The sequence below is a fragment of the Grampus griseus genome (genome assembly GCF_964374135.1).
Source record: "Grampus griseus genome assembly, chromosome: 15".
NCBI lineage: Eukaryota > Metazoa > Chordata > Mammalia > Artiodactyla > Delphinidae > Grampus > Grampus griseus.
Genome location: NC_139009.1, coordinates 24296016 through 24310267, shown reverse-complemented (window position 1 = coordinate 24310267; position 14252 = coordinate 24296016). Strand labels below are relative to the sequence as shown.

At 49.9% G+C, this 14252-nt stretch overlaps 1 protein-coding gene across 1 annotated transcript in view; it reads left to right on the top strand.

Annotated features, from left to right (window-relative positions):
- Positions 1–2612: 2612 nt before the first annotated feature.
- The window catches only part of GALNT14 (polypeptide N-acetylgalactosaminyltransferase 14), a gene marked incomplete at both ends in the record, with an annotated part of 222972 nt that continues 211332 nt past the window's right edge, over positions 2613–14252 (top strand). Inside the window, one exon of the mRNA XM_082672353.1 lies at positions 2613–2741. Coding sequence (XP_082528479.1) covers positions 2613–2741 — 129 coding nt within the window. The remainder of the gene's footprint in view (positions 2742–14252) is intronic.

Sequence of the window (14252 nt, the reverse complement as noted above, 5' to 3'; positions counted from 1 at the left end):
ACTGAAATCAGTTTCAACCCTAATGACCAGTGACTGGCTTGACAACCCAGAATAATATGCCTTTTGGCCGGATCAGGTCATGACACTTGGCGAAACTGGATTCCCTTCACAGCTCTCATAGGCCCAGGGAATCTTCTGCACTTGAATGGAGGACAAAATAGTAATCAAGAAGCAAGCATCTTGGAAGGCAGTCCCTGCTGCCCCAGGCACCACAGGCCCTGCAGGGAGCTGCCGTGGGAGATCCAAGGCCTCAGTTTCCCCAGGTGCCAAATAGCACAAAGCACCTTACACCTCCGCAGCAGGTGGTGTGGTGCTGCACCATCTCTAAAGCTCGGCGGTGGTGCTGTGTAACTGTTCGCCATCTGGTACTCAGAAGCAGCATCACAAAGCGCTGAGCAGTGGACTATGGGGCTGCAGCTCCTGCCTGGAGCTGACAGCGCCTCAGCGGCTTGCCTGGGGCTCCCCTGCACAGCCTGCTGCAGAGCACTTTGCAGGCCCCAGCCTGCAGGTCCAGGGTAAGGCTCCTGCAAGGATCCAGGAAGCTCAAGATGCTGCAGAGAGGGGTTCTCTTGCTGCTGCCCCCACCCCTCCCATGACCATGATCTACCTGGACCTTTGCCCAGCCAAAGCAGTGGCTGGGAAGCCTACCTCAACCTTTCAGAGTTCTAATAAAGGTAGATCCTAGACTATCCCCAGGGTTCTGTGGGATGGTCTGAGAGCTCAGCTGAATCTTGAGATGGGCCGGCAAGAGTGCTCAGCTTTTCTGGGCTGTTTGATTTCCACCTTTGTTCCCAACCAAAAACTTCTCATCTATAGCCTGGCCGAGAACACTCTGGGGCTACGAGAAAGGACTGCCCTGTGACTGAAAGACAAGGTACCAAACACAGGGGTTTTCAGCAGATTCCTCCATTTCTGACTGCACTTTTTGCTGACTCCATCTTACTGGAGAGTGAATTCTGGAGCCGTGCTTTACACCTGCGCTACCTCCCCATGCTGAGCTCTGTAGGGAGAGGCAGGGAGGATGATGGCTGCAGTAGTAGATGCAGCTTTCACCTCCCCAGGCAACTTGATGAGCTGAGCATCCCTCCAACTCAGGCGGCAGACATGATAGGGCGCTGTTCCCCAGGGAGAGCAAGGTTTCTTTCTTTCCCTCTTTGAGGGATGAGATGATCAGGTAACACCAGCACCTTGCATTTAGCTTTCACAACTATTCATTCACTTTTCAGAGGAGGTAGTATCATCCCCATATTACAGATGAGGAATCTAAGGCTCCGGGAAGGTAAAGGACTTCCCCAAGATTCACATAGCTAGTGTGGCTGACCCGGGCCAGGAACCCCTAGTCCAGTGATATCACCATCATTCCAGCCTAGCTGAGACCCACACGGGAATCCAATTCACACTTTGCTCTGCCTCTGGACTCAAGTAGTTTTAATCTTCAGGAGGAAGGAGGATGCACTTCCAGAAGGCATTTGTGGAAAGGGGTTTTTGAAAGATAACCCTCTGTGCTCAGTACCCCCCTGCCCCAAAACCACTTTCCAAGAACCCCATGTGGTTGACCCAGCTTTGGACTCCATCCCCAACCCCCTTTCTGCAAGCACAGAGCCCTGGTCCTTATAGGGAGAGAAAAGCCTTACGGGAGATAATTACACCTTAATTTTTAAAAGGATTTCTTTAAAGTTAAATTTAGACCAACTCAGCGTTCCATTAAGCAGAAAAAGTTGTCAGGCAGCTGCAGGCAGGCAGAGAAGCACCCTGGGGAGCTGGCTGAACTCTGCCTTGGCCCTGAGCGGCCAGGAGCGTGGCTTGCGGGTGGGGCAGTAGCCCCGCCAGCGGCCCAAGGTCTCAGCGTCAGCTCCCATAGGGCGGGAGCCCAAAGGGCGGGACCGGGCTGTGAGCGCCACGTGCAGACCCCGGCGGCGAGCCGGAAAGTCCTCCCAAGCACAGCTCCTCCTGGCGCCGGCTGGCTCTTGGATCCCAGCTCGCAGCTGGGGGTGGCGGGTCTCGGGGACGCACCTTTCCCGCCCCGCCCCATCCCAGTATGGCCCGGGAGCTGCGCCCAGGGCTCGCCGTGGGCGACCCCAGAACAGCACCCGGCGCCTCGGTGGGCGGGCGGCGGTAGCGCCCCCTCTCAGAGCCCCGTTTGCTCCTGCCCGGGCTCCCTCGGAGTCGGTCTGTCTGTCGGCCCTCCCTCCCCCTTCGCTGTTCCTCCCCCGTCGTGTTCCTCCCGGGGTGCCGGGCACAGCCTCGGATTCCTCCCTCCCCACAGCTCGAGTCAGTTTCCCTCGCGGCGGCTGCCGAGGCGGCGGCAACGGCGGCGGCGCGGGAACCATCTCTGCGGCCACCGCGCTTCTCCGGCTGGAGCGGGCGTCCAGCTTGGCTGCCCCTCGGCCCTTCCCTGCCGCGCCTCGAGGCACCGTGTGGCCACCACCCCTGCTCTCTTCTCTCCCAAGCGGGCGGGGCGCCTGGTAGGATCCCACCGGCCCTCCACCCGGATCCCGGGGCTAGCGCTCCCGGGAGCAGGGCGCTCTGAGGACTCCTGCCCCGCCGACCCCTGACCGCCAGGGGGTGCCCCACGGGCGCAGCGCCGCCGAGAGGAGAAGGCAAGAGGGACCATGCGGCGTCTGACTCGCCGCCTGGTGCTGCCGATCTTCGGGGTTCTCTGGATCACCGTGCTGCTGTTCTTCTGGGTAACCAAGAAGAAGTTGGAGGTGCCGGCGGGACCTGAAGTGCAGACCCCCAAGGTACCAGTTTGGCGGCGCGCCGGGCGCGGGGCAGTGGTTGGCAGGAGGGCGCGCAGCTCGCGCGCCGGGTTTGCGGGCTCCCGGGAAGCCAGGGCTGGGGTCTGGGTGCTGCGAGCAGGTAACCGGGCGCCGGATGCGGCTACAGTGTGATGTTTCTGGATTTCAAAAAGCTCAGGGGCATCCCCGGCCCCGCGCCGTGTGTAAGTGGGAGTGGGAGTGGGTGTGGATGGTGGGCGCGCTGGCGGGCAGAGGGGGGCTCTCAACTTGGGCAGCGCGCCGGGGTCCCTGGGCGGCGGGGGCACTACGGTCGAGCAGCCCAGGGGGTGGCCGTCCGTGGACGCCGCGAGAGAGTCGCCGGTGGTGGGGTCGGGTGGCAGGGCCGGCAGGTGCTGGCGCCCGCGAGAAATCGGGCGGTCGCGCTGATCTCCTTCCTTGCCTCAGCTGCCAGGCCCGACCGGGGGAGGCCGGAGACCGAGGGTGCGCCGCGCGCGCTTGTGCGGCGCGGGAGAGCGCTCTGCAGCCTCCCGGGCGGTTGCTTCCTTTCGCCACCCCTGCTTTGTAATTTTCCTCGATCCCTCCAGCTGCATTGGAAGTTGAATTGAATGTGCCCTGAACATCACTAAAGAGCCTGTAAAAACAGACGCCTTGGTATTGGTGGGGAGTTGGGGAAATGAGAATCCAAGTGGCTTTTCCAACTCCTGCCCAGTCGGTTCATACGAGCGGAGCCGCAAGCCTCCGTCTTACCTTTATTCAGAGCCCCTATTCCTCGGTCTCCTCTTCCACAGACCTGGCTGTAGGACACAGAAAAAGGAGGCCTCAGGGGGTTTCCTGACCAGTCAGGAACCCGTTTATGAACTGGGTCCAGAGAGGTCCTCCAGCGACCGCGAAAAAGCCCTTGGAGAAGATTTACGGTCCCAAGCTGGAGACAGAAAATAATGGGGGAAGGGGGAGAGAGGGGAGGCTCCCAGTAAGTATAGTGCAGAGCACCTACTAGGTGCAAGGTACATAGTGGGTGCTTCTTTATAAGTAGTTGTATGAGTTGGGTAGGATTCTCCTTATTCCGTAGATTAGGAAACCGGTTCAGTCTTTAAGTACCTTGCCTTAGGACACTACTGGTTTGAACTCAGACCTCCGATATTCAGGATCTTTCCACTGTATCGAGTTGCCTTTGAGATTGCCTTTTAACTAAGTCTCTGGTCATTTATGTTTTGGAATCTTGCCAATGCTCTATTGAATTCCGCAATCATTTATTGATGATCTGCCATGTGCCAGGCAGTGTGCTAGGTACTGTGGGTTCAGAGATGCAGAACTGGTTCTCTGCAGTAGGGGGATCTGCTCAGGAATAGACCAGGACCATACAGTGTGCTGAGGGCTACAATGGCTCAGTGCACTGGGCGTCATGGGAGCCTGGGGACTTCCTGGAGGAGGAAGAGAACATAAGGGAACTGAACTGAGAAGGATGAACAGTAGGTTTGCCAGTAGGTAGGGAGGGCATTCCAGGTAGAGGTTAATTGCACCAAACAGGCTGAGAGGAATTACACAGCACACTGGGTGAGTTTGGTGTCAAAGCATGTGGCCAATGGCAGGGATGAGGTTGGGAAGATGTGTAACGGTCCTGTTGGGTAGGACCTTGTGGGTACCAGGGAACCTTGGAGGTGTACTAAGCAGGGGAGTGATGAGGTCAGACTGATGATTTCAAACAGCCTTCATCCCACTGGATCAATTTTCTCACTCACCTCAGACCTAAAGAGGTCTGAGGTGGGTGAGATCTGGAGAGCTCGTAGATCTGGAGAGCTTTTCGTCTTTTTCCCTGGGTGATTCTTCTCCTTGTGAGGTTAATGATGCCCATGGGGGCATGAACTCTCTCTGTTTTGCGTTGAACCTCATTACCTTAAGCTTGCTTATTCTAGTCTACACCAGGGAGCCGGGACAAGAGGTCTGTTTCCTTCTTTGTGCACTTTTTCCGTCTTCTTTTCCGGCCTCTTCTCATCCTGGCGAGCGCTGAGCACACATTGATCGAATGCAGCCACAGGCCAGGCTCTGTGCTAGGTTTGGGGGTGGCTGTGATGAGTACACTGTGCCCCTGACGTTTGGTGGGGGCGGCTCTCACAAGTTCCTGGTTGAGGCAGAATTGCAAACAAAGGAGTAGCGGCATGGCGCGGGGGCAGTGGTCTAATGTCAGAAGTCCGGACATAGTGCTGTGCGGTCACTTGCTCTTTGTCTTAGTATCTTCCTTTTCCCTCATTTTCTGTATCCTTTATAACCATGAATTCTCTAGACTTTAAAAATCTTGATAATTCTTATTATTGGTCACCCTTTTTTGTTAGTAGATTTCTTCTTCCTGTTTTTCACCTGTATTATGCCTTTTTGTGTCTACATATATGTGTTGTGTGTATTCATATATGTGTGGGTGTATTTTGTGTCTGGTGGATGAGCAGCCCTCTGTATCTTAGTGTATATGTACCTGAGGGGTGGGATGGAGAGACAAAGAGAGGTCCTTCTTAGCACTAGAACAGTTGTATTCACATGACCGATCTACTCAGGAAATTTGCATGTCAGGTCCCAAGGAGTGCGGTGGGTTTCCAAACCTGATTCCATGTCAGAACCACCTGGAGAGCTCGTTTAATTTACATGTTTTTGTGTTTATTGCAGAGATGATTATTCTGTGGATTTGGTAGAAGGTCGTAGAATCAGTATTTTTACAAGGGCTCCATGTGAGTCTGAGGCAGCCTATGGATGGGAGCTAGATGAAGAATACCAAGTCTCTTGGGTTTTTTTGTAGTTCGGTGGGCCCCATGTAAATATGGCCGAATGATTTCATTCCTCTTGAGTTCCTCGTGGACCAAGCCTGTGTGAGCACGTGCATTCATGTGAAATAACAATAGCTAGCATTTGTATCGTGCTTTACAAATTCACAAACTCCATTTCACATATATTAGCTCATTTAAGCTTCACAATGACCGCAAACAATAAGGCAGATCGTACTTTTATGCAGATGAGATTGAGTAATGAGGTTAAACAATTGGCCCAAGACAACAAGACTATTATTAAGTGGCAGCATCGGGACAAGAATGGAATGGGATTATTCTGGCAACTGCTCACGCAAGTGCTCCTTCCATGCCATCAAGTCACATGGATGCCTGGGTCTGCGCTAGTGGGTGATGGGGTGAGGTTAGGGATGTTAATAGCTGCATGATGCCCACCTACTTTCCAAGCACTTCCATGGCTCATCCCTAGGTGCTGGCCTTTGGAGAGCTCCAGGGAGGTTGGTGTAATTTGTGGGGAAACCGTTTCAGAGGGAATCCTGCTCTGCCCTTGGGGGAGGTCATATGGGGCAGAGGAGGCTCCTCTGGCTGGATAGAGTGTACCCTGGTGGGGCGGGTCTGATGGAAGGTTGTGGCATCATTGCGGGGTTGCCTCAAATGGTTGCAGCACCGTTGGTTGAGGAATCATTTGCCAGGGCGGAGATTGTTTCCTCAACAGTAGGAATTATCCAGGGACATTTGTCTATTGTAGGGAAACATTTTTGGTTTTTGAGTGAGTTCAGTATCCTAGGTTTTCCTAGACGATGCTCCTGCAGTCATGGGGAGAGCTCTTGCCTTGGACATGTCTGAAACCAGGGGTCCTCTGCCTAAGGCTCTTCCCAGTGTGGTGGAGGGGGGTCAGTGTATTTTCTAAAGCAAGAGCACTGGGCTCCCTTCCCCTAAAAATATTTAGAGAAGTTGAAATGGTGGAGGGATTGGTCTAGAGAGGGCTATGGCGAGGGCTCCTGGGCTGGGGACTTGCCAACTTGTAGATTTCATGTAGCCCATTGCCTTCACGGGGGGCTAGACCCTTATTCCCCTTTCCTCAGTGTTAGGGAACATCCTCCTTCACCCGGCATGGGATCTCCAAAGTGGGCCTGATAATAAAATGGAACCTGTGCTCCGTCACAATCCAAGTGATATGGAGAAGCCAAGCTGCACTCCAGGTTTAAGAAAATCAGTTGGATTTTTTCCCTTAGTTTCAAGAAGGGCTGTTTCTATTAATAGCTCAAATAAAGATTTAAGTTTGACTTTTCAACGTTGATTTGATTTTTTATGGGGTTTCCCACCCCCAAATTCAGCAAAGCTCTAATTCCTAATTGAAAATCCTGTAACAAGCTTGATGCCTTAATTTAAACAGTATTTTAGCAATAAATCCTGTACCACTAAAAAAAAGGACCTGAAAAATGCTTCCATTTTTTCTCTCCCCTATCATTTGTTTGCTTCTTGGAGAATTATACAATAACTGGCAGAATTAAAAAAAAAAAAACCCAGCAAATTTGTCTCTTATTTCCAAGAAACTAAATTTAGTCCAGGGGCTTAGGGCTTAGGAAAAGCAGAAGAATTTGAAGGCCTGAGGGTGCTTTTGCAGGAAGGTATTGGAAATGTAAAGGCTTTGAATAAAGTGCCTCAGGCCCATGTAAATGTATTTGCGCTGTACTAGAAATATAGCAAAAACTATTAGAAGAGAGCCTGTTTTCTGTAATATTTGTATATTGCAAATGCCTTATGTATATGACACTGTTATTGTATTCCCCATTTATTAGGTAATTTCTCCCACTCAAAAAAATTCATCGATTTTAGAGAGAGGCCCTAATAATCTGCTGACGCTCGGTGGGTGTATGTTAGACTGTCCAGGGAATTTTAACTCTGGCATGACCAGAAACAGCTCATTATCTGATGAACGTTCATCCTTCATGAACATTCATTTCTGTGTGTGCTGGTGCCTGCGCCGGACGCTGTGCTGTTTTCCCATCTAAGGCAGTTCCTGGAGAAGGTGGGGGGGATGGTGTTGCCTTGTGGGCCAGATGTGGCTGCTGTGAGAAGCTGGGAAATACGAGGCTAGAAGGTTGGAGCCTCAGGTGTTCAAGAAATAGCATGCTTTTGCTTTCTAGATACCAACAAGCTTAGAAAAACAAACCAACCCCAAAACCCTGAGCTCCCCTGTGCTTCCTCTCTTGCCCTGTTCAGTCCCATCAGGCTGAGAGGAATTTCTCCTCCTTGGGCCATTTTTGGCCTGCCCTGGGTTGCACCCTTGTCCCTGCTTGCTTTTCCCAGCTGGCATTCTCCCCCAGGCCCTGTCCCAGGGACCCACAGATCTATTCGAAGGGAACCTCTTTGAGTCGGTCTGGGGAGCGCTGTCTCTCTCTCTCTCTCTCTCTCTCTCTCTCTCTCCCTCCCTCTCCCTAAACCCTTGTTCCCCTAAGTGGCCTGGTACTTTTGGAAGCAAAGACCAGGAGTCCCTGTCTCAAAATTTTCTAGAGGCACAGGGTGATATCTGCTCAAATCAGGGAAGACAAAGGGGCAAAACCAGAAAAGAAAGAGAAATTAATGTCCCTGTCACAAGCTTCCCCAGCCTGTCTAGAGACTACCCTTTTCCAAGGTTGCTCATCTGTTGGTATCATTTAAAAGTGTTAATTTCCAGTCATCAGAGGTCATTTATTAACTGAACAGGGACAGAATGAGGCTGCCGTTGGCTGATGCCCAAGGCCTGGGAGTTTTACAGGGACTGGTTCACATGCCATCTCGTCTGCTGCCTTTGCCTGCATCCTTTCCCACACCTCTCCCATCCCAAATTTCCCAAACAGTCTTATGCATTATCAGGCACCCAGGAACACATTTTGAAGTTGAAGAAATGTGTTTCTGTGCCCTTGTTTAATTTCTAACGTTTACAGTTTTGTCAGTCTTCCAGAGCATTTCAAAGTCCCCGACGCATTTTTTTGGAAAAGAATCTGAATTAGAAAATAGGGAAAAATCCCCAGCTCCTCTCTCTGGGAGCATCTGTGAACCCTGTCATGACTTTTGCACATTCTACCCGAGACCAGCATTTATGGACCCACCATCTGTTTGGGGAAGGGAGTCTGACATGCCGAGTGCCCTCTACAGCCGGCTGCTGCCTCTTCCACTTACCCGCAGTGACCCTGAGCTGGGTGGTCAGCCTTCCTCCTTGTCTGGACCTCAGACACTCACACTGTTCACCAGGGTTGAAAGATGGAGAGCCCAGCCCTCTCCTGGCAGCTCTCATGATGTCATAATCAAGTGTGGTTTCACCTTCTGGTTTTTCTTAAATACGTGGCAACCCGGGTGTCTCTTTCTGCCGTTGGCAGTGCTGGGGATAACTCAGATAGTCTCTTCCGGGCTCAGTCTCCTCAACTGTGAAATGGGAGCAGCACGCTACAGCACTGCCTGTCTCCCACTTGCCCTGCCTTGCCAGCAGTCTGAGTCATTTTGGGTTAATTGTGAATAATTCTGAAGTGAGACCTCGTGGCTTTAAATAATTATACCACAGATTCTTTGTGTCTATTACTTATCTTTTAATTATTTTACCAGAAATGTTAGATTAACCAAAAGATAAGTCAGTTTCCGAGTTCTCAGATGTTGAACTGATTAAGAAAGAACCCCTTTGGGATACTGAAGAACGCGCATGCACACACGGGTACACTGGCACCCTGGGGAATTCTGCAGAAGCTCCTGAAATTTGCTGGCTCGGGTGTTTTGGTATTTCAGAATAAATGGCCTGAGATGACCTTCTGGGGCAGCAGTCTTTGCATTTGGCATCACAGGATCTAATGAACACTAGGAAGCTAACGGGGAGAGCGAGGAAGAGATCTCTCTCTGTGGCGGGAGGAATGTATGTGCCACTCAGGGAGTCCTCTTTCCTCCTGTTTTTCTTTCCTTCGCTTCCCTCCTCCCTTCATCATTCTTCCTCCTCCTCTTACTCACATCTCCTGGAAAGCCAGGGGGCCCCAGAGCAGAGAGGCACAGGGCACTTGGTCAGGAGCCCCGGGAAGAAGTCTGGAGGTGCAGGAACCCAGTACTTCCCTGCAAGCACTGACCAAGGTCAGGAGCAGCCTGTCTCGCTGCTGCTCTGGACACAAAGGCCGTTCTTTCCGAAGGAGGGAAGTAGCTGCTCTGGGCCATCCTGAGCCATTCTGCTCAGATGCTCTTATATCAGCATGAGCCCTCATGGCAGGAATTAAGGAGCCGTCAGACCACTATCTCCCGGACAATGCCAATTTCAAGTACAAAGTCTCTTCTGTGTACCATTTCCTGGAGACAAGATTAGGCATTTGAAAAAAATAATTAAATTCTCCTCATGTCACTTGTCTTCTTAACTGTGAGAACTACAGAGATCTTTCAAGGAAATACAGGGCGAGCAGCACACGCACATGTTCCTGCCACTGGGTCTGAGTGCCCAGACGAAGAGAATCTCCACCAGCTGCCTCTTTTCTAATGATCCCGTTGTTTAAACCCAATTTGCATCTCATTCCCAGCCAGAGAAGCGTGGGTAACATCTACAGAGCAGGTAGGACTGCCCCGTCTTGACAGGCTGTCTCCCAAGAGGCCATCGGACCCTTTCCTCTGTCCTCACTAAGGCTTGGAAATAAGGATTGTTTCCCCCTAATGGTTCAGGCTGGGGATTTATGTAGCCCCTGTTGTTCCTCTGAGAACACTCTAATCGTTAATTCCCCACCCCCTCCCCCAGCCACAGAGAGACTGAGCCAATCAATATTTATGTTCCCATCACTCACAGCTGCAACGCACAGGCATAATGGACACCCAAATCCTTGATGGTCATGGAGAAATTGGCTGGCGCCCGTGTTTCGGGCTCATCGTTTTCTAGGATCTTGGGGAGATCGGACCATGTCGTCCATGGATTATCTGTTTCAGGCTCGTTTTCCAGGATCTTGGGGAGATCAGACCACGTGGTCCATGGATTAATTAAGCCACCCAGCTAATGGGCTGTTAATAGATGGGCAGTTGATAGCTACCAGCTGAGTGCTGAATCGACCTATGTCCTTATTATGGTGGGCTGGTGGTCTTTACTTGCAGAGGCACTGGCTCAAAGACCTGACTAATTAAAGGTGAATCAGGAACTGGAAGATAAGAGGTAGCTTCCTCCCTCCACCTCTTTGTGCCATGTTTTACAGTTTACAAAGCGTTATTATTCACAAGTGCCTCGTTTGATCCTTCCTGCAACCCCTTGAGGTGGGTGTTATTATTATCCTCGTCTTCTGAAGTATGATGAAGCTGAGATTATAAGAGGGAGGAGACGGGCAAGCTCGCCCAACCGTAAGTGGCCTTGAACTCACTCCTCTGACTGTAAAGCATATACTTTTTGTATCATGGCCGCACTCAACGTCTGGCTAGCTTCCTTTTCCAGGGGAAATGAAATCTATTTTATATATGTATGTGTTATGTGTATATTTTCATATGGACAAAAAGCTTGTGCTCTTGCTGAGAAATGACTCCGTACCTCTGATAAAACACCAGTGTTGCTTTTCTGCATGTAAAAGGGAACGGAGGGTTTGATTAAGGGAATTGTAGAGCCGGTCTCCAGAGGGCCAACAGGACTTTGGGTTTTCTCCCGGGACAGGCCAAGTTTAACTCACTCGCAGGCCCAGCAGAAACATTCCACAGGACACTGTTTTCTACTGTGGGAAGGTGCCGGCCTGGAATGGCAGACTCATGGTCCCGGGAGAAGTGGAGGGAGAGAGGCTTTCCCACCCCTGAGTCCTCTAGTCGGCATTGTCTCTGTCCTTGATTCTCCCTGGCTGGCGGGTTTTGACAGCAGCAAATGAGACTCTGCTGTCATTCAAGAGGCTGCTTAACTCAGAAGTCAACAGGGTTGTGCAATTAAGACAGAAACCGTTGATATGAATCCCTTTCGTGATGAATGTGGTTCTTAAACAATCAGAAGCAATTCCCCTCTAAGAGGAAAAACGTCATTTGAAAGAACCTAAGACGTACATCCTATTTGACGTGCGAGGCAGGTGTATGGGGGAATGACTCCAAAGAAGTGTCTTTGGAAGGTACCCAGCATCACCTGAGAGCCTCCTGGCTTGAAGACAGAGGTTGCCCTGCCTGTGTCGTGCCCTTGAAGGCCCAGGGTTCAGCCTCTCGGTGGCTGCTTCGGAGGTTGGGTGTGGGTAACGTAGTTGCTGCCCGTGTATATGCTTAAACTTACGACAGCATAAAAGCAGGAGGTTGCTAATATCTTCCTGGTATTTTGTCTGCAATTCGGGTAAGCTACCCGGAGGGCTCATGGTGGTGCTTTTGTGATGTGGCCTGAGTGACACAGTCTCTATTGTGGGATCCTGTGCAGAAGCATGACTTCACCACTCTTGTCCATTTCTGCAGAGCGTGGGAACGTCAAAGGGGACTATATTTTTAAAGAGTGTGCATGGAGTAAGAATGAAAAGAAATGTAAACCTAGAGAACGCTGATATTTTAGCTCTCCACTCAAAAGTCCCGATGGTTTCTAATCATTTGTTTAATTCTGGATCAGGTAAACACCCTGTAATTCTCCCTGCCTCTCTTAACACTGAGATTATGGCTTCTGCTCCAGGTTTTAGCTTTTCTCTTAAAACTGAGTGTATATTTTGGAAAACGTCTTGGCAGTGTCTACTAAAGCTGAACACATGTATATACCTATGACCCTGCCATTTCACTCCTAGTGATAAATCCCAAAGAAATGCATTTCGTATTTTGATGAATGCCTCGCACTCAAATTGAAGTCGGCAGACTTTTTCTGTAAAAGGTCACGTACTCAGAATTTTTGTTTTTTTAGGTCATATGGTTTCTGTTGTAACCAACTCTGCTGTTGCGGAGTGAAGGACAATATGTAAGTGAAATTGAGCATGGCCGTGTTCCAATAAAACTTTATTTATGGACCCTGAAATTTGAATTTTGTATAGTTTTCACATCTTGTGAAATATTATTCCTCTTTTAGCATGATTTTCAAAGATTTATAAATGCAAAATCCATTCTTACTTTGCCAGGGTATCCTTAGACAGGTGGCAGGCCAGATTTGGCCCTCAGGCTGTGGAATTCCACTTAGGTAAGGTACAAGAACAGAGCAAATTAATCTATGGTGTTTGAAGTCAATTTCACGGTGACCCTTGGTTGGCATCAGTGACTAGAAGGAAGCAGGGGGGCATTTGGGGCATTGGTACTGTGTCAGTTTCTTGATCCTGGGTGCTTGTAACTGGGGTGTGTTCATTGTGGGAATTCATCGAATGCCTGCTTTTTTGTGTTTGTATATGCCTCCTCTATAAGACGTTCAAAAAGAAAAAGAATGAACTGAGTGGGTGGCTTCTGACTTCAGGTGTTAGCACCTCTTTGGGGTCAGCCCATAGAAGTTTTCATTCTTTTTACAGCCACTGGCTTCTGTTTCTGAATAAGAGTCTTTGGAGAAAGGTCTTGATAGGTCTTTCCAATTTCCCAACTCTTACTTCCTTTTACATACAGGGAGACGTTTAATAACTAGTGTAGTACAGGTACCAGCCACCCAAAGTACAATACCTGTGGAGAGTTAACCCTCTAGTTGCTGAATCATAGGAAGTTGGTTGGAGGAGGGGAATCCCAGAGGAGAGCCAGGCAGCCGGAAGGCCTTCAGGGCAGTGGGAACGGCCAATAGGAATTCGGCTCCCTAAGTGATTCCGGGCTGAAATCTACCTATGTTTATAGTTAAGAGGTGGAGGCTTAGTTACAGTGAGTGGAATTATATGGCTACAAGCTAGTGGCTTGTAGCAAACCACCTTCTATTCTTTTTTTTTTTTTTTTGCACCCAGGACAAAAAGCAGAGAACTAACGACCGGAGCCCTTATGAGTGCCAGGTGTTTCCTGTGTCAGACATCTGTCCTTCCTAACAGCCCTGTACAATAGTAGCTTTATTTTTCAGATGAGGAACATCAAGGCTTAGGGAAGTTAAGTGACTTTCCCAAGGTCATACCGCTCATCAGCAGAGGAACTGGATTCCAATCCAGATCTGTCTGGCTCCAGAGCCCACCTTCTTCCCACGTCACCACGCTCACGCCAGGTTTCTCCTCCCTTCACAGTCACACGGAATCTGGTCTCCTGAAAGCGATGATTGAATAGAGTTTCCCCTTAGTAACCTGCCTTTATAGCCCGCTTTGGTTCTGCTTCCTGGAATTACACACATCTTACTGAGACCAGAAGCGGTTGAATGAAACAGTTTTATATCAGAAGCTATCGCTTCCAGGACAAGTCATTTTAAAGCAATAGTCAAGGAGAAAACTTTACAAAACTTTCAAAGAGAAATAGATTGTGCTTTCAGCACTGTTTGATATCCCTTGTGAACATGACAGATGACTGGGGATGTTTCTGATCCCAGGGTTAAACTTTGAAAAAGGAAATCTCCAAGCTGTCACACTCTTGACCATGTCAAGGTGCTTTCGACATGCCTCAAGACTGATGAAAGGGGGCGTGGTAAGGAGTTAATCAACAGATGCTGAAAATGCAAAGGCCATAGTGAATGGTAACCCCCCTCCATATCACCCCTCAGACAGGAATAGTCCTGTATCCGACATAATAGCACCAATTATTTGGTTGTTTGTGCTGAGGAGTTGAAAGCTATCATGTGCCGGGAAAATACTCAGCATGGAGCAGTAATTATGGATCAGCTGATAATAAAGGATGCACTGGATTGACTGCTAATTAGATTATTAGCACCAAAAACAAATAC